Source organism: Asterias rubens, chromosome 11 (genome assembly GCF_902459465.1).
Source record: "Asterias rubens chromosome 11, eAstRub1.3, whole genome shotgun sequence".
Taxonomy (NCBI): Eukaryota; Metazoa; Echinodermata; class Asteroidea; order Forcipulatida; family Asteriidae; genus Asterias; species Asterias rubens.
The window spans coordinates 13726461-13746071 of NC_047072.1; the positions used below are offsets into that span (position 1 = coordinate 13726461).

Consider the following 19611-nt stretch of genomic DNA (forward strand, 5'->3'; position numbering starts at 1 on the left):
AAAAGGTAAATAAATCCATACAGAGGGCGCTATATACTTTCACCGTCGGATTCAGGGGTACATGTAAGGCACTATAATTAATACATGCAAACTAAAATTAATAAACAAAATAAAGCTAAATATTCAAAAATACTTAACAAATACTTAAAGTCTCACAGCTTCTTTACTAAACTTCAGATTTCCTTTTAAATTTTGGTAGGTCAGCCGTTTTGAATTGCCCTAGAAAAAATACCCAATGTGCATTTTCCCAAACCAACTTGCTGCATTCCTCCCATTAAAAAAGAATGCAGTACGCCTACCAACTTTAAAGCCTAAATTTGAAGCAGATAGCCCCAGTACGTTGTTGTCTTTAAAGCCATTAGTGTATACACTTTCGGTAAACAGTATTGTCCAAGTCCCACACTTCGTGTATCACAACTTATATATAAAACAACAAACCTATGAAAATTTAGGCTCAATCGATCATCGGAGTCGGGAGAAAAAAAACGGGAATACCCACTCTTGTTTCCGCGCGTTTCGCCGTGTCATGACATGTGTTTAAAATAAATCCGTAATTCTCGCTAACGAGAGTTTATATTGTTTTACCGTTTTCTCAAAAAGTAAAGCATTTCATGGACTAATATTTCAAGAGTAGTCTTTCACCATTACCTTCTGTAAACCCTGTAAATTATTTGTAAATCTGTGAACTTTTTTTGTTTTTTCTGTACCGAAAGGGTCCAATGGCTTTAATATACAATTATTTTAATAATTGCATGACTCCAAAACGTTATTATTCAAAAGACTTTGAGTGGTAAAAATTATGGCGCATGAATTTTTGCCTATTAAGTGTGCTATGTGGATGGATGACGCACCAATACACCTAACCCTATAACCCTAAACCTGAAGGCGAGTGTCCCGCGCACAGGGAGGGTGCAGCAATAAACCACCGTCCTGTTTGCAATTTTTTCTTCACTTAAAATTGCCATCTTAAAAACAATTCCTGATTTCATTTTTAAGGATTCCTTTTTTAATCGATTTAGAAGGAAAAAAATCGAGAAATATTATTTCCCCGTCGAGAAGCACTGCGACAGCGGCATTTGTTGATGTGCCAAGTACGCATGTACTGACAAAAAAAAAGCGTCCGGTTGGGGAAAGTTTTTAGCGGAGGCCATGCTTTAAAAAAAAAACTTTATCATCGAAACTGTAAAAGCATGGGGGTAGGATTATTGAATAATTGTATATTGGTTGTGCAGAATAGGGGCAAATGTAAAATATTACGGCCTTGGTGACATTATTTTTACGGAAGGATGCACATTTTTGCGACATCCCCAAATTTTGCAATTAGTTAGAAGTAATTAACGTGGGCCCAACATTTTGCAATTAGTTAGAAGAAATAAACGTGGGCCTACGCCCGAAAGCTGCCCTATAAAATAAACGAACTATATTTGACTATTTTTAAATTTCTCAAATCACAATAATCATCATTTCAATACATGTCGAGTTTAACTCGGTTTATTGAGCAACGATTATCTTGAACCTTGTATTTGTTTTTTTAAAATTCACATACAGTTCACATTCAAGTTGTTTCGAAGTGAGTAATTCTAATCCATTTTTACATTCCTTTCTTTGTTAAAGACACTGGACACTATTGGTAATTGTCAAAGACCAGTCTTCTCACTTGCTGTATCTCAACACATGCATCAAATAACAAACCTGTGAAAATTTGAGATCAATCGGTCGTCGAAGTTGCGAGATATTTATGAAAGAAAAAACCCTTGTCACACTAAGTTGTGTGCTTTCAGATTTAGGTTTATTTCGAGACCTCAAAATCTCATTCTGAGGTCTCGAAATCAAATTCGTGGAAAACTACCTCACTTCAGAGGGAGCTGTTTCTCACAATGTTTTATACTATCAACCTCTCCCCGTTACTCGTAATCAAGAAAGGTTTTATGATAATAATTATTTGAGTAACTACCAATAGTGTCCAAACCAAACTTTTTGCATTGATAGCTTTTTATAAAGATGTGTGATATGTACAGGTTTTTATACTATGCTTTAAATATACATGTACCTATTTTCGATCAATAAATATTTTATGACGAAATTGTGGGCTTAAAATGTAATTTTCCTCCACTTGGAACTTCATATATCAATTAATAAAACCACAGGGGAAATTGACTGGATAAAAGTGAAATAATTTAGAGTTGAATTGAATAAATCAAAACTGACTAGAGCGGAATTCAACCAACTACCTCTGGATAAACATTTCACATTGACACTGCATGTACTGATAACATTTTCTATTCTTTGTAATTTCTCTCTTTGGTACTGGTTTGGCCTAAACAAAAATCAGATACCACATTGCATTCAAATATATAATTATCTTATTCATAACAATACATGTATATATCTGTATATAATATTTAGCAAGGATTACCTTTAACAGAATTTCTTAGTATGGAATCGGGTATTTTTATTTTTAGGTGCAATAATTTATAGATTTGACCAGGGAGAGGAAAACAACACTCAGCAGCAAGAGGAACATTAGAGCTTGACGATTTTTTAACTTTTTTGGCTGAAATTAAATGAAGGGGCAAGCTTTTTCTGTTGTCAGCTGCAAACGTTTTCAATTTGTTTTTGTTGAAATCATAACATGTAAAGCATACATTCTCCCTGGATAGGAAGTTCAATCTGTTCAATACATTTAGTAAAAGCTTGGCTCTTCCCAGCATGTTTAACAACCCTTGCTACTCCTCGTACAATCACAGTCTCATTGGCGCGAATGGATCGCATCCCATGCCTCTCACAAGAGTATCTTAGAAGCACTTTCATGATCACAGAAATGCGTTTGATGATTGTTTTGTCCTTGGTTATCTCAGTACCGAGTTCAGTTTGACATGGGCCGACTTCTTCAACAGTCCCCCGTCCGATGGGTCGTCGTGCTAGATCGGTCAGCACCATCTGATCGCCTGCATCCACTGCCACCATGCTGAAGGCATAACCGGACGGGTCGCTGTCCGACCAGAAGAAATTTGGATTGTCATTTAGGCTACCGGTAAATGTTAACCTTCGGCCATAGCCCTGACCTATGCGGAGGAGATGGAGGGCCTGTCCATTGAATTGGTGACGTGCTGGTGACGATGTCTGCTGGGCAATGTTGCTGGACGTGTTCAGAACACGGACTCTGTATTTGAAGCCTGGCATGATGCGTTGATCAACGTGGAATCCTGCACAAATACAACAAAAACATAGAGAATTTGTTTGTTAATTAAGTAATCCAAAATGATTAAATCAGCTTATTTATTTTGTTTCACTGATATTTTAATTGACTTATTTAAACGAAAAAAACTCTTACCAATGACGGGCATTTCGTGCTGTTTCAACCCATGAACTTGGTAGGAAACTGGAACATCCACGCTCTCACACACAACTGGGCCTTGTTTCTCGATGTTATTATTTTGGCTGGATGGTGATGAACATTTAGTCCTTTCTGACTCCAAAAAGTCAGCACTGGCAGAAAACTTCTCAAGCCGAAATTCATCTTCTTGAAATTGATTTTTCACCGAACAGAGCTCTGATTCCGCCGCATGGTCAAACGGCCCGTTGTATGCCCTGTCCTGACGGAATAGCCCGCCCTCGAAGTCTGCGTTATTTTCAAGGCTCGATATTTTTCTTGAGTCGGGTATATTCCTCACCGCATCATCGTCTGGCATGTTGAAGGAACAGATATTTTGAAGCTGAGAATCGTAAAAGTGTGTGTCTACTTCAGTCATTGTGTCTGTAAATGGGAAAAAAGATGTGGAATAACACTTATGTTTAGTAAATCTTATCTTTTTATTTGAGTCATACATAACGTGTACAAAAATTGTGCTGTGGAAATTTCCTAAACGTCGGTCAGCGCATGGAGGGAGCATGGAGGGAGGAGGCAGACTGTTTCCAAGAGACAGTTTCGCTGCAAACCACGAGGCAAATACGTGAACATTTACCTAATCTCAAAACATCAATTCGTTGATAATATTTTGCTTGTTGTCCAAAGTTGATCCCGTCGTGAATAAATAACATAAAACGATCAACTTACCTTGTTTTTCCTCCGTATTTATAACAGAAAACTGAAATTCTGAGCGAATTCCCGCCGATACTGAAATATTCTGCGCGATGATGAGTAGTAGGCCTTCACACAATTTGTCAACACTAACCCAGCGCATGTGAGCTTGCCAATTCATTCACAAATTTTGATACCCCTCTATACCAAATACGGAATTGCAATCGCCATATACGGGAAACAAGGCTCCGCCTACAATTAATACTACACGTTGATTGGTTAATACCCACTTTGCCAAATTATTAACTACGTTGTGATTGGGTCATAATAAATAAGGAACCTGCATGCCTGGTGCATGCTCAACGAGTGTGAACCGCATGCGTTGTTCGGCTGCGGTCTGCAGTCTTGTTTTTGTTTGGCAAAAACCCACGTGTGCAAGCAGTTTCTCTCCCAGGATTGACCCGTGTCGCTTTGGTCCATGCGCGCGCTCCCGAGACTGATGCACGAAGCCCGTCCGTGCACACACGAAGCATATGCACGAAGCAAGTCAAATTAATACGCATTTCGTTACTAAAATGGCAGTTTTGTGGAACAGCTGTGAGTAAATGCTGAAAACTAAAAAGCCGGGGACAATTTTCGACTCCTGAAGGACTTATTTTCTGAGCTGCTGGTAAGTAAGAGCATCAGAGAATGAACTGACTCGATGCAGACTTGATGCACATTCAGCCTCGCCTGTATTAATTTACGTACGGGATCAGTGGCTTGCTCAGCAGCGTGGTAAATGCGGTTGACCTGCGGTTGACCTGTCACTGCTCATGCTCTCAATTCTCGTGCATGTGTGTTTGTTTATAAAATTATTTCGAAATCATCCACAGTCTTACCATACTCTATGGTCTTACTTAACCTTTTTTCATGCAATGCCATTGTATTTAAAGTGATTGCAATCAAGTAAAATATCAGCTTGCACGAGTTATCCACTCGGCTAGCTCGTGTGTGTCTGTCAAAAAATCATCACAGAGCTAGAGGGACACACGGTCAATGTCATGACCGATCACGCTGCCTAAACATGCAATAATAATAAAAATTTGCTTCAACCATTAATAATAGTAATACTCAGCGTCAGACCACAACAAAATAACATAAAATTGTCAGTTTGTATTTTTGTTGTCAATGGGTGACTACAGGTAAGTCTGTAATGTTAAAAGTGCATCATCTTTTATTTTAATATTCCTTGTTATTTATGCCTCAGTCACGTCAGTCAGAACATCAGAACAAGGTCAGAAAATGGTTTTAACAATTTTGTTTAAACTTTGCGGATTATTTTTGCACAGTTTCTCTTGTTGTTAATGTCACTTACTTTTTTTGAAATTTGCTCAGCTCTGTGTTACAGCAGTGAACGGTTTCCCTTGTATAGCAGAACAAGATTCTACATAAAATGTATCAGTTGCTACTCAACATTGGCATTCACTGTGCACAAAATCAGTTCAGTCTTGCTACACAAAATTGTTGGACGATATTGTTCCCTGCATTATTACAGTCAGACAGTGAGCATGATATTGCCTACTCCTAGACCTATAAGTACGAGATTCGCCCATAGCGCTCTAGGAGAAGATATTGCTAATCTTGAGTGACTTTGATGCTAAATGATCTCTATGCTACACCATGGAATTATGAAGATTTTGCAATGCTCTTTTTCACTTTCAGAACTGAAGTTTCACCTCACTTGCGGGAATATCAATTGACCATGGCAGAGAGTTGTCCATTACCAGCGATGGACCTGCAGACTGGCCTGCCATTGGCCCAGGGGTTATATTCAGCAGAGATGGAGAAGGATGCATGCGGTGTTGGATTTATCGTCAACATTCATGGAATCAAGTCTAAGAAGGTATTTCCACCATTGAATTTGATTGCAAAAGAAATCAAAGCACTTTCAAGGTCTTGACTCAAGTGTGTGCCATATTGTCCATATGGTACGGTTTGTTTATTCTTAAACACCCATTGCAGTCTGTGACTCAGTGAATGGAACTTCACACACCGTGTAGATGTCAAATAGTCTTTGAAATAAATAAATCTGTTCCATTGCTTATTTTTGTTCTGAGTGTATTAAATCGGTTAACTGGTATCAGCACATTGTATCCTCCCCACCCCCAAAAAATATCCAAATCAGAAGTTAAGCTGCTATATTTTGACTGTGTGTTTAGATCCTTGAAGATGCATCTGTGATGTTGTGTAGGATGAAGCATAGAGGTGCGTGTAGTGGCGATAATGACACAGGGGATGGAGCAGGTGTTATGACATCGATTCCACATCAGCTATATGCACGTGTCTTGAGGTAAGATTTCAATTTAATAGACTGTGCAATTCTTGCTCCTATTTGAACATTGGGACCTGTTGTGCCTCAGTGAACTGTTACTCCTTGCTATACATTATGCCAAAAGTTTTCATATTTTTTGGCCCATATCAGAGTTAATTATTTGCGAATGATAGCCATGGTATTTAATTTGAATATAACAGCATTTATCCAAAATCGTCATTCCGGTTTGATGGATTCACTTCTACATGCTTCTTCTACTCAGTCAACAACCAGTCTTCATTTTTAAAGACTTGAGCTCAAAAGCCTATTGATGGTAAAGTCAAGGCACTTCATGGTTTCTATTTTCAATTTATTTCTGCAGAGATGAACTTGATATAAACCTGCCCGGACCATCCCATTATGCCACAGGGATGATCTTTTTGGACAGAGACACTGCACCACAATGCAAAAAGTTATTCACAGATTTAGCCACACAGTGTAAACTGAAGGTAATTTATTCAACATATTATATGTAATTTTTTTGTTGCATATTATTCTAATTTGATAGCAAATTTTCTCATATATTTTCAGGAAATTTTGAATTTTTTCAAGAGAATGATTTTAAAATGAAATTATTTATCGACCATTTAAATATATGTTTTAGTTATATGTTTACATTATTGTTCACAAAATTTATTTTAAAACTAAGAACTTTAATATTTGCATTGCCCCCTCTGTTTAGAGAAATTCTTAAGTATGGTCTGGTATGATTGTGTTTTTGTATTGTATTTTAGAATCGACTCCGGACAGTCGGGGGAATTTAACTCTAGCAGTGCATTGTACAGTCGACTCCCGTTATTACGAGCTCGCATGTAACGAGGTTCCGGTTATAACGAGGTTTTTTGCCGGTCCCGAACTGCCCCGTGCGTGTTTCAATGCATTAAAATATGGATAATACGAGCACGGAAGTAGCGAGAACACGGTTATAACGAGGTAATTTTGCGGTCCCTTGGAGACAAAATGTATTGTTTTCAGACGTTTGTAGCGAGGGCCTGGAATAAGTGTGTAAAAAAAGCTTACCTTCGTCAAGGTTGAGAAATGACATGAAGCCCTTAAACCCCATGATCAATACAATAGAGGTGATAATTGCATGGTGCTCGTAGAGTGCCACCAGTCTATTCAACGGACTGGTTTACCCAAGCAGACAATAGAATGGCTTAAATCACGCGCGTGGCTCAAAACCACCAACGGTTTAGTCACTGACGACAATCCTTCTCAATTTCAAAAACATGCCGCTTACTTAATAAATTCATGTCGGCGAACGCACTCGGCAGTATTTGGGGGTTCTAATGATTATTCCTTGCTCGTATCATCCATGCAAAACTTCAAAAACGTCACCGCTGTTCGAGTTTTTTTTTTTAGTAGAGCCCCTTTTTCAATTAAAAATATTATTATTAATTCAATAATAACAATTCAATGAATGAAGATTCCCCCGTTTCCAAAAATGTTTTTTTTTAAGAAAAGAAAGAAAAAAACAAAGGTTGCCCGTCCGGAATATTTAATTCAATCACATCAAAAGATAGAGATGGTTTAAAAGACACAGATACGCAAAGATTTTATTAAATCAATAATATAAATCAAATAGAAAATTATTTTAAAAGACACAGATACACAAAGATTTAATGAATTAAATACTGTTACAAGAATTAAAAGGAGAAATTGAAAAATGAAACAAAACAACTGGATCGGAACAGCCAAAAAAGGAAACGGCAAACAACTGAAACAAGCTCCTTTATACAATCATCACTCCCTTCAGTCCATGTGCAACGGAACTCCAGAAACATCTCGCTGGTGTCCCACGCTTGACATGCTGTTATCATGATACTCCATGTCGATCACCAACGAAAATGAACGTTCAGTGCATGCATCATGTTCATACCATGCGCTACGCGGCAGAATCCACTCGCTCTGAACGGCAAGTTGACATCTCTTTGCTATATTGTTATCATAAATTGTACAAAATATTACATTTCCCTGATTAATCACTCAATAAAAGACATTTAGCAATGATATTCTTGTGTACAAGATGCTCGTAATAGCTGTTCTGATAAGCAAACAGCTCCGTGCAGGCTAACACAAGTGTATATGCACGTACACGTGTTGTGTACAATGTGTATGCACGTACACGTGTTGTGTGCATGCACAATGATGACGTGTGTATCTATATTAAGCGCGCTGCGTTTATAACGAGGTTCGGATAATACGAGGAAAATGGGCCAGTCCGGCGGACCTCGTTATAACGGGAGTCGACTGTAATAAATTCCTGTTATGCGTTGCATTTTGAGCTGTGAATTATTCCTTTTTCAGAAATTGAAAATAATTTGCTGGGAATCAAAACTGATTTCAGTTGAGGGAAACTCAAGTTCCAACTTTATTGTGGTCACAACTTTAGTTTTGACATAGTAGTTTTATGGTGACATTGATATGTTTACCAATACAAATGCATTATAATAGAACCTTTTTTAAATGGCCTTGCCATTTATCCGATTTAAAAGCGAGATATTTGTTCTGTAACACAGGTCTGGAATTATTTTTATCTTTGAGAGGGCAAGGCCATTTTCATATCACAAATGCACTACTTCCATTGGACACATTTTATAAAGTCTATAGGAAACTTTAGAAGTTGCTTTGGCCTCCCTGGCTTCAGTGTAAAAAACTCCTTCATTGGCTGCCATTGATTGCTGAGGTCAGACAATTGAAAAATGTTTCATAAAGCCTGTAGTGTAAGCACAAAAGTTAGCTAAGCACAGAATAGTATCGCTTAGCAGAAACAGGTTACCAGCCAAAATTACATTGAATTTGCATTGTTGCGGCTGGTATCCCACTCAATTTTTGCTTACCAAAGAAATTTGTCAAGCAGTATTTTCACCTTAACATTTTTATGAATGTGGGCCCTGGCCACATACATCTCCCAGCCAATGATAGGTCTTTATAAATCTCAGTTAGGGTGCTGTTTGGGTCTTTCGTCATCATGTGCAAGGGTTCTATTTGAGGCCTTCTGTTAGTGCTTTGTTATTTCTGATTGTCCAGATACCTGGGCCCAATTTCATATAGCTGCTTCAGCAGAAAATACTGACTTCAAAAATCCCTGCTAGGCAATAATGAGCAGGATACCAGTCACAAGTTTTACTTGGGCATGATATTTTGGTTGGTAAGTTTATTCTGGTTAGCATAATTTTTTTTGCTTAGCTTGTTTCTGTGCTTTAGGGGCTCTATGAAATTGTGCCCTGACTTTGTTCCCTTGTCCCTTTTATGTGTAGATTCTGTGTTGGCGTACTGTCCCCCATGATAGTACTGTCATTGGTGAGATTGCTAAGTCCAGGGAGCCTTTCATTCAGCAGGTTTTCATCACTGGAGACTTTGAAGGAGATGAGCTGAAAAGACAGGTACGTGGTTAAGGCCATATCTGAGTTGGTGGCTATGAATGTGGCTATTGCTACAACTATTGCTATGGTTTTGCGAAGGATGTCCTGATGGCATGGCGATCTTCGTAGCCGTTGCTCCCTAATATATCAATGGGTGCAATAAATGAAAGAGATAGGTTGGGTTGTAACTGACTGAAAAAGTAGAGCTCTTCCTGATTCTGCAGAGTTTCCTGAAAACCCCCCCCCCCCAAATCTTTCCATGTTCTGATGAACACATTTGAAAATCTCCCTATTGTGGAAGCTATTTCCCTATCATCTTGGAATGTAATTCTACATTCTTCCCTGAAATCTCCATGATTGGAAGATGCTAACATTTGCAGCTCTAGAAAGTGTGAAAGTGGAAAGACGTTACATTTATGCATGCTTAGCAGCTCAGCTGTAAATGACATGTTATAGGAAATTAATGTTTGTCGTTATTTACATGGTTTCCATATTGTTAAGTATGTCCCTGTCTGACCTTCATATTTTCATGAATTTTAAAAACAGGTGTTTTCTTTACGCAAGCAAGCAACTCACACAATTCCTAAGCATGGATACCGATTCTACATCTGCAATCTGTCTGTGGACACTGTCATTTACAAGGTAAGAATTTTTTCTATAGGAACATTCATCATATCGGTTTAAATGCCGTTAAAGAATTGGTTCGAAAAAAATGTGTCTAAGATCACAGATTTACATGAAACTTAACCCAGTCTAATGATGATAGTAGAAAACATCTCTTGGAATATTTCTGTCTGAGTGTCATATTTGAGGCCATTAAACTCATTGGACACTTTCGGTAAGCAGTATTTTCCAAAGGCCCACACTTCGTAGAAACCTGTGAAAATTAAGGCTCAATCGGTCATCGGAGTCGGGAGAAAATAACGGGAAATCCACCCTTGGTTTTGCACGTTTCGCCGTGTCATGACATGTGTTAAAAATAAATCTGTAATTCTCGATATCGCGAATTGATAATTGTTTTAATGTTTTCTCAAAAAGTAAAGCATTTCATGGAATAATATTTCAAGAGAAGTCTTTCACCATTACCTTCTGTAAACCCTGTAAGTTATTTGTAAATCTGTGAATTTTTATATATTTTTTCTGTTCTGAAAGTGTCCAATGGCTTTAAGCCTCCATGTAGTTTGGGGGATATTCTTACAAAATCAGATGAAATGGTGTGAGGTTGGGGTGTGGTTCTCTTATGAATGGTTATTGGATTCTGAAAGTTTCTTCTGCTTCATTGATGGAAAATCATAAGACCAAGTAAATATTTGATCTGCATCTGCACGTGTATACCTGCAATTACCTTCCAGACAGGTGTAAAGTCCATTTAGGTACTTCCAATAAAAAGGTCAAAATTTAAATTCACTATTGACTTAGCCATACCCTGAACTTTGTGATAAAAAAGAAATTAAAAAATTTCCATTTCAGGCATGATATTCTTACTGCTTTAGTCTGATTTCTGGTTTGTTTACCTGTGAAAAAATCAGAAAAACTTTGATTAAAGACTCTGGACACTGTTGGTAGTTGTCAAAGACCAGTCTTCTCACTTGGTGTATCTCAACATAATGCATAAAATAATAAACCTGTGAAAGTTTGAGCTCAATCGGTCGTTGAAGTTGCGAGATAATAATGAAAGAAAAGAACACCCTTGTCACACGAAGTTGTGTGCTTTCAGATGCATGATTTTGAGACCTCAAATTCAAAATCTGAGGTTTTGGAATCAAATTTATGGAAAATTACTTCTTTCTCGAAAACTTTGCACTTCACAGGGAGCTGTTTCTCACAATGTTTTATACCATCAACCTCTCCCTATTACTCGTTATGCTAAAAATTATTTTGAGTAATTACCAAGTGTGTCCACTGCCTTAAAATAGCCTGAATAGTATATCAAACCATATGAGCCAAAAGGAAAAAAGAAAATTTCCAAGGACCAAAATTCCATGCTTGAATACCAAATGTGAATATGGTATATCAAAGGTACAATTTACTCTGAGATAATTTGCAATATGTTTTCAATGCGACAAAAGAATATAATTTCTACACAACCCATAGGCCTATAGTGTACAAAAATGAAAGCACAATGTACAAATCCTCTTGGATAACCTTTGCTCCATCATGTTTATTTCATCCTTAGACAAGTCCCTAGTTAATCGTTATAATTCTGCCATGCTTGAGCCATTGACTACGTCAATTCTTCATCTAATATAATTACCTCGCTCCTTGGGAATGCAGTACAAAAACATGGCCTCATTATGTAAACATTGTCTTATGCTATTTCACTCCGCAGTTATTCATTTGTACTTATATGATATGCATCACCTTACCTTTAATTTGGTTAAGTAAGAAAATTAATTTATTAACCTAACACAATGTTGATAAAATGTTCTTAATTCCTCAGTTGTGTGGGTTTGTCACAAAAAGAATTATTTATTATATGTAGAAGCATACTAAAAGATTGAACAAAAGGTGTAGCTGAAAAAACACTGTATGTCATTAATGTCTTATTGATTGTAGAATTAAATATTTCTTGGTATACGGCGAGGCCTGCAAAAAGGGGAGGGGGGGCCTTGGGGCAGATTGTCTTGGATGATTTTGATTTGAGGAATATATCAAAGTACTAATTCCAGAGGATTAAAATGTGTATTGAAAAGTAACAACTATTAAAATAAATTGTGGATGAATGATAATGGAAACAATTAAGGGTTTAAATTTTATTTAGATAATTGCTGTATTTTTTCACGAAAATGTGGGTTTTGTTGGGTAGGATATAATATGAAATGTCATTCCTAAGTCCTGGTTACATTTGTCTGCAAATGGTGACACTCTAAAACTGTTGGACACATCTTGATGTATCAAAACTCGCACGTTCAAATGATGATCAGTCAGCCATTGTCTTAAAATTATACAGCATGCATTCGTCTTTAAAATGAAGCAACGTTTGGCAAAACAATTTTACTGGATACTTAGAAATAATTTGTACTCTTAGTCCAGTATGTTATTTTGTAGTACTTTGGGAACACAATTGATTTTTTACTTCAAATGGTGATGCAAGAAAACTTTCTTGCTCAATCAAGCAATGTTATAAAATATAATTTAGTTGAGTTTTAACTTTCTGGCATTCAAATAACTCATTTTATGTTTCTGAGTTTAGCCATTCTCAAAATGGTCTACGTGACTAGTTAATAGTGTAAATAAGCGTTATATTTGATTGACTTTACTGACACCCCAAGTTGTAAAAGGATGAAAGGATGGAATTTGTTCTGTTTGATTTGGTTTTGTGTGAATGTTTTCGTACGGTGATAAAGATCCCTTTGATGGCTTTGTGGAGGTTAGGTAGAGAGATGTTTTTAATGACAAACAAGAAACCATTTAAACCTTCAGTTTGTTGGGGTTTTAAGGCTAGTCTTTACGCGGTTTTTAGTCCAAACTTAACCTACATAATATGTTATGGTAATCCCCTTAACAAATTTCCACTCCATTTCTGAGCTACTGCAACAGTCGATTGTTTCGATTGAGAAATTTGCATAATCATTGCGTTTAAAATCAACAGAATTGGTTTTCCCTGGTGAGAGCGTGGGAACTTAAACAATTTTGTTTTTGATTTTTTAATCCAGAAATACCCTTTACAAAAGATTTCATTTTGGCTGGTGACTTCATAATAAGACTTGGCCTAAGAGTTCACTCCTTTTGCGAGTTTCCTTTCTCCTTACTGTACCTTTTAGTAAACTAGTTCATACTCTCCTTAATGCACTATTTTTGTTTAGGTACATGTTGTATCTCAATCACTTCGCCCTCTTTCTTGTATCGGTTTATCTGTAACTATAGAGCAACCACTATCTCTTCTATTGATCTGATTACATTATAAGCCAGTGATAGACCTTTAATCGGCATCTTTTCCCCTCCCAGCTACATTTTCTCCTGTCTTAAATAATGGTAATGTCAATCTGTGCATCTACCTCCATGATCTGTGTAAATAAAGCGGACCTCATTTCCTGTATTATAAGCGTTAAGCAAATCTCCTTGATGTGTTTCTGACGTCATATCACCGCCCACTCTCTTTTGGGTGTAGTATGTTTTGATGGATGCTCCTTTTGCTGTAGGCATTGATCCCTACCCTAGGCACTGAAGTAACACTTTGGGAGATTTCCCCAGAGGAGTCTTTGTGAAAGTAGAATTCCTTCTCCATCAGAATGTAAAAATATGATTATAATGCATAGTACAATACAGGTGAAAATGCGATTGCCTCCATGCCCCCAGGTCATTGCATTGGTGCCCTTAAAATGATCCAGTGGAAATTTACAAGTTCTTCATAGGGTGCCCTTCACCATAGAGAAAATGCATTGGTGCCCGGCCTTGCCATTAAAGAAACGAAGCATACAGGCCTGCAGTTTAATTATAATGCACCTTTGCTGTGTACATTATTTATGGAGGCCCTAATCCATGGTTTGTAGGCACTCTTCTGGCGCTACAGTAGATACATCTATTGCTGAACCCTTGAACTTGAAGGGTTCTTGATAGATGAGAAAACAAATCTATAGACATTCAATCATTTGGAATAATCCTGGCAGGTTTGGTTTGTGGCTTTTTCTTAAATTTTATAATCAGGCATGTCTGGATTTCAAAGGATTTTTTTTTCTGAAAAGTTCCTCGAGCCTTTAATGTTTTCTTGAAGTAAAGTAGAACAAACCCCAGAAGGGAGAAATGAATAGCCAACATTGTGTCCAAATATATTTCTGGCGATGCACAGAGTCTGTAACCTTCCCTGAATTATAAACATCTTAGAAATGTCGATTTTGGGTTACTATGAATAAAGGGGGACTCGGACCATTTTCCAGGAATGTTCACATCCTAGTCTTACATGTATGTCTTGCTTCAAAATAAACATCAAAATAGCAAATAATTTATATAACATTTCAATCCTTTTATACATGATATTGTAGATCTGTTTACTGAATTGCTTTCCTGTTTCACATCATCACTCATCTAATGCCTACACAAATAGCCCATGGGAACCTCTTGTAAATATCCTGTGTGACGTCAAGATTAAAAACATGACGTCTTGACAGCTGAAGCTATGTATGAGGGTAATTAACCAAAGTGCTATGAATGAATTATAAGACACTATCGAGCTTAAAACGGAAGTCCATTACCCCGATGATCAATTCCATCACATGCTTTAATTTGATTGTGGAATACTTTCGCTGTGCGCTATTAAGTGTTGTCGGGGTAGGGCAGACGACTTGAGAATTTATGCTTTTTGCGTTCTTGATGCAGAAATCGGTTGAGTGGGTTTTCAAAATAGATTAGGTGTGCGTGGGCGTGGAATGTGATAAACAACCCTTTTAAAAACACTTACATATTGTCTGATTTGATTTAGTATAAAATTGAGTTACTTGTACCGTGCTTTGTATGTATTGAAGCTGGTCAGGGAATCTTTCAAGGGTATGGTTGAAAAAGTTGATCATGAAGGAGGGATGGTTTACAATTTGCAAGACATAATATTCAACACTAGAAGACATGATGCCTGTTTGTTTGGTTACATAATGACTTCCTTATTTCAAAGTTCCATCTATTAAATTTCCATTTATGAGTTCCTTATGGTTTTAATTACTTAATAACTTCCATTTATGAGTTAAATTATTGATAAAGAATCTGGTTGAGGTGGTTGAGAATGATTGTATGAGATAAAGCAACCATAATACAACACTTTGAAATTGATACAAGGTGGGGTGGCACTTTTTTGCTGCCTGAACCTGCCAGAAACACCATGGCAAACCCCTTTTTTATGCTAAATGCACTTGGTTCTTGCACTGGTTTTTGTTACGTCACAACACATGACCTATGGCTCTACGTCCTATTTGAGGTATGAAGCAATGTGTCTTGCTTAAAAACTCAAGTATCAAGACCGGGACTCGAACCCCCACTCTGCTGGTCAGAAACACCAGAGGCTGGTGTGCTTGACTGCTCAGAGGCTGGTGTGCTTGACTGCTCAGAGGCTGGTGTGCTTGACTGCTCAGAGGCTGATGTGCTTGACTGCTCAGCCACGAGACACCACTATAGTCTTGGACGCAATTGCCTTGGTGCCCTTTTGAATGTTCTTATCAAAAAATTTAAATTGTTTTTTGTGGCCTTTGTAAAGGAAAAATATGAAGCATCGCGCCTAAACACAACATCTATATTTTCTCTCCCTGTTTCTATCTTTGTAACTCTAGGGGATGTTAACTCCAAGTCAGCTGTTTGAGTACTTCACTGATTTTAAGGAGCCTGACTATGAAACACACTTTGCCCATGTTCACAGTCGATTCTCTACAAATACATTCCCTAGTTGGGAAAGAGCACATCCAATGCGGTAGGTTTACTTTTTTATTTCCCTGTCTCCTTGTATTTCTTAGTGAGTGATAACTCCGTTGCCTGGAATTTCATCTTGGAGGGGGGGGGGGGGAAGGCCATTTTATTTTACTAAGAGCGCTTCCACAGGAAAAACTCAAATACTATCTGAACATTTTGAAGGGTCCCTTCTGAAATTAGGAATTAGTGCTTACTCAATTTACTCCCATTAATAAATATGTTTTGGATCAAAGAAATTGTAAAAATGTTCTGAATTTGTTACTTTTCTTTTGATGATGGTTTTGGACCCACTTTTTCAGGTTTAAGGGCCATATCTGTTCAGTTATTTAGTGCACTGCCTAATCTCTTATACAAATGTGTATATCCTTAGTAACTGTGCGCCATAAATATTAACAATCCCATATGGAAATACTTTTGTTGGGTGCTCAGTTTTATTCTTCCTACTAATACTTAAGTCTGATTTCCTCAAAAGTATAAAAGAGCATACACCATGCATACATATTGGTCAGCCCTTGCACTCCATCAAGTTTTCCTACTGTTTTTTTAAATTAAATGTCTTGCCTGTTTTTTTTTTACTTCATTTACACTTTTGCCTGTTTTAAACACTCAGATACATATCCCACAATGGGGAAATTAACTCCCTACGTGGGAACAGTAACCTGATGCATGCTCGTGAGGGTGTTATGAATAGTGCAGTGTATGGAGACAAGCTGAAACGTCTCTACCCTGTGGTTGAAGAGAAGATGTCGGACTCTGGGCAGTTTGATAATGTCCTGGAGTTCTTGATCATGGCAGGTGGAAGAACACTTCCAGAGGTACAGTTTCAATTAACTTACAGGCAGGCAACTTATCAGCTGATTCCCTCTTTTCAAAACAGTGCCAAAGAAAACTGAAAAAACACTCCACAAAAGTTCAGTGTGATCAGCCATATCCTCTTTTTTTTTGCAATTAGAAAGTTGCATGTCTGAAATTATTTGTATCACAATTTACAACTAATGGTAGAATTACTGTGTTTATTCACAAAGTTTTGAAATTGCTCAGAAACAAAGTTTGTGTGCACAGTATCAACAGGGCATGAAATTTACACTGGACTGCAGGCCTGAGGTCAGTGATTTTTAGCATCAGGCCAGTAAAATCAAGACTGGACAAGTTGCAGGCCTGAGGTCAGTGATTTTTAGCATCAGGCCAGTAAAATCAAGACTGGACAAATCCATCTTGTGTTTTTGAGTTGATTGGTAATACCTTACTGTGTTTGTCTGTAATTTAACCAAAACTGATGTTCAAATGTTGGCTTTGAGTCTGATAAAATAATCATTGAATTTGGTTAAGTACTTCAAGGAACGTTACAGAATTGGTAGAAACAAAAATTGTGAAGATCACAGATTTACATAAAACTTAAAACGGTCTAATGATGATGATAGTTGAAAACATCCCTTGAAATATTACTGTATGAAATATCATAATTTGATGAGAAATTAGTAATCTAACTTCGCGTTTGGAGTTTATCGCTCAGTGAGCGTTTTATTCATTTTTATTTTGGCATCGATGCAATGCAAAATTTGAAATCGGTTTTTCACTATTCTCTCATGACCCAGATGGCCGATCGATCTCAAACATCTACAGGTTTGTCAGTTTATGTAAATGGTTGATTACATAAAGTGCTTACACTACCAACAACTGTTTTGTTAGCAAAAACCAATTCTGTAATGTTCCTTTAAGTATATTTACCCAAAGAAAAAAGATAAATCTTCTCTTAGTGCTTGTTTCACAACATTGAGCAGTTTATATGGGAACCGTCTCGGAAGTCTTGTCTCATTTTCACTCTGGTCTTGTGCCAAAAATTCCTGCCCTGTAAAATATTGAGCTACAAGGTCCTCAGATCAAAACAGGAAACTCATCCTGAGAAGGCAAAGCCATTTTCATTTTGCAAAGGGCACATTTTACTTGAAGACCTTATAGTTTATCACCCTTTTCATTTAAGGATCAGTCAGTTAGTTTGGAAACATTCTCTTTCAGTACAGGACTCGAAACAGGCAGACCGAGTCTCAGCCATAGCCTAAGCTCAGGCCATACTTTCACAAAGGGCAGATTTTAAATTTTTTGAAGGGGCACCAAAGCCAAGACCATGGCAACAGACCTCCATGTAGTTTGAGGCCTGCTGTACAATTTACTAGTTCACTTAGCTTAGAAGATGTTCCATATACCGCCTACCTAATTGTCTTCAGACATCCATGTAGGAGTCATATATACATTTAGTATCTTAATATGGATCGTGCAAGCCTCTTAATAATAACAACCCACATTTATGGTTTGATTTTAGGCCATAATGACTATGGTTCCTGAGGCATGGCAGAATGATCATCTCATGAACCAAGACAAGAGAGATTTCTACCAGTGGGCTGCGTTTGCCATGGAGCCATGGGATGGACCTGGTATGTTAATACTACCAGGGGAAAGGATTCCAATGAAAACATGTGTTTATTTCCTTTTGACCCAATTCACCTGTCTATCATCATAATCTGGGTTGTCCCTTAGTTTTATACATTGTAGTGTGCATTTTAAGCGACACAGAATTTACTTGCAAGTGAAAAAAAGGTGGGTGTGTGGCAGATAGTAGCCAGGTGAGATGTTTGCGCAAGGGGGTCAATTTGAGAAAATTTGAAGAAGCTTAGAATATTCAGAAACACAAATTTATTGTTGTTGCTGATTTTCCTCTGTAATTGTAGCTCTCTTCACATTCTCTGATGGTCGTTACATCGGTGCTATTCTGGACAGGAATGGTCTACGTCCATCTCGTTACTGTATTACTAAGTCTGGCTTCATGATTATGGCCAGTGAGGTCGGTGTAGTGGATATCCCAAATGCTGATGTAGCGCAGAAGGTAAGATAGATCAGTAGCTACCAGATTCGCTCAGTACTATGTGAAATGACAGGATACAATGATTGAAAACTGTATCGAACAATGCCATATTAAAGTCACCTGGAAATATTTTTTTCTTTCTTTCAAACATAAGAGTATATGCTTACGAACAATAAAACAATTTTTTTAGTAATTGTTTGTCACGATTTATATGTTTAAAAAATATATAAAGTTGTTTGGGGGGCTGACTCCACCTACCCCTTTTGTGACGTCAATCGAGGCAGACTTTGCCTGCAATGCGTATAGTAAACACACGTGCAAAGTACATGTACGTCCAAGTCGTGAGTTGGTACGTTTCAAAAAGTGTTTTTCTGCATTCAGCAGCAATACACCTGGTCGGCATTGCCGAAAAAAAACTCCCAAAAATCTTTTTTTGAAACGTACAAACTCACGACTTGGTCCGTACATGTACTTTGCAATTGTGTTTACACGACGCATTACAGGCAAAGTCTGCCTTGATTGACGTCACGAACAGCGCCCTCTCGGGTCTGGGTCTACTCTTAAATTTGTAAATAACATAAGAACTGATTTTTTTAAACCTTAGTTAACTGTTCATTCACAT

General features: G+C 37.5%; 2 protein-coding genes across 2 annotated transcripts in view; one reads left to right on the forward strand and one right to left on the reverse strand.

Annotated features, from left to right (window-relative positions):
* Window positions 1–2264: 2264 nt before the first annotated feature.
* On the reverse strand, window positions 2265–4124 carry LOC117296762. The gene is made up of 3 exons (XM_033779806.1): window positions 4058–4124; window positions 3335–3757; window positions 2265–3206 (listed from the first exon to the last, which is right to left on the reverse strand). The coding sequence occupies exons 2-3, from the start codon at window positions 3750–3752 to the stop codon at window positions 2626–2628; spliced, it is 999 nt and encodes a 332-aa protein (XP_033635697.1). The 5' UTR covers window positions 3753–3757; window positions 4058–4124; the 3' UTR covers window positions 2265–2625.
* A 322-nt stretch (window positions 4125–4446) lies between these two features.
* The window catches only part of LOC117296435 (putative glutamate synthase [NADPH]), a 43411-nt gene continuing 28246 nt past the window's right edge, over window positions 4447–19611 (forward strand). The window contains exons 1-10 of the mRNA XM_033779358.1: window positions 4447–4691; window positions 5726–5906; window positions 6223–6353; window positions 6697–6823; window positions 9635–9760; window positions 10286–10381; window positions 15994–16130; window positions 16740–16944; window positions 18450–18561; window positions 18856–19010. Of these exons, the coding sequence (XP_033635249.1) occupies window positions 5766–5906; window positions 6223–6353; window positions 6697–6823; window positions 9635–9760; window positions 10286–10381; window positions 15994–16130; window positions 16740–16944; window positions 18450–18561; window positions 18856–19010 (1230 nt within the window). The 5' untranslated portion in view covers window positions 4447–4691; window positions 5726–5765. The remainder of the gene's footprint in view (window positions 4692–5725; window positions 5907–6222; window positions 6354–6696; window positions 6824–9634; window positions 9761–10285; window positions 10382–15993; window positions 16131–16739; window positions 16945–18449; window positions 18562–18855; window positions 19011–19611) is intronic.

Coding starts and splice junctions, on each gene's coding strand:
- LOC117296762 (XM_033779806.1), bottom strand. CDS start 3,752: ATGACTGAAGTAGACACACACTTTTACGATTCTCAGCTTCAAAATATC. Junction 3,207..3,334: donor GCACGAAATGCCCGTCATTG/GTAAGAGTTTTT, acceptor GTATTTGTGCAG/GATTCCACGTTGATCAACGC.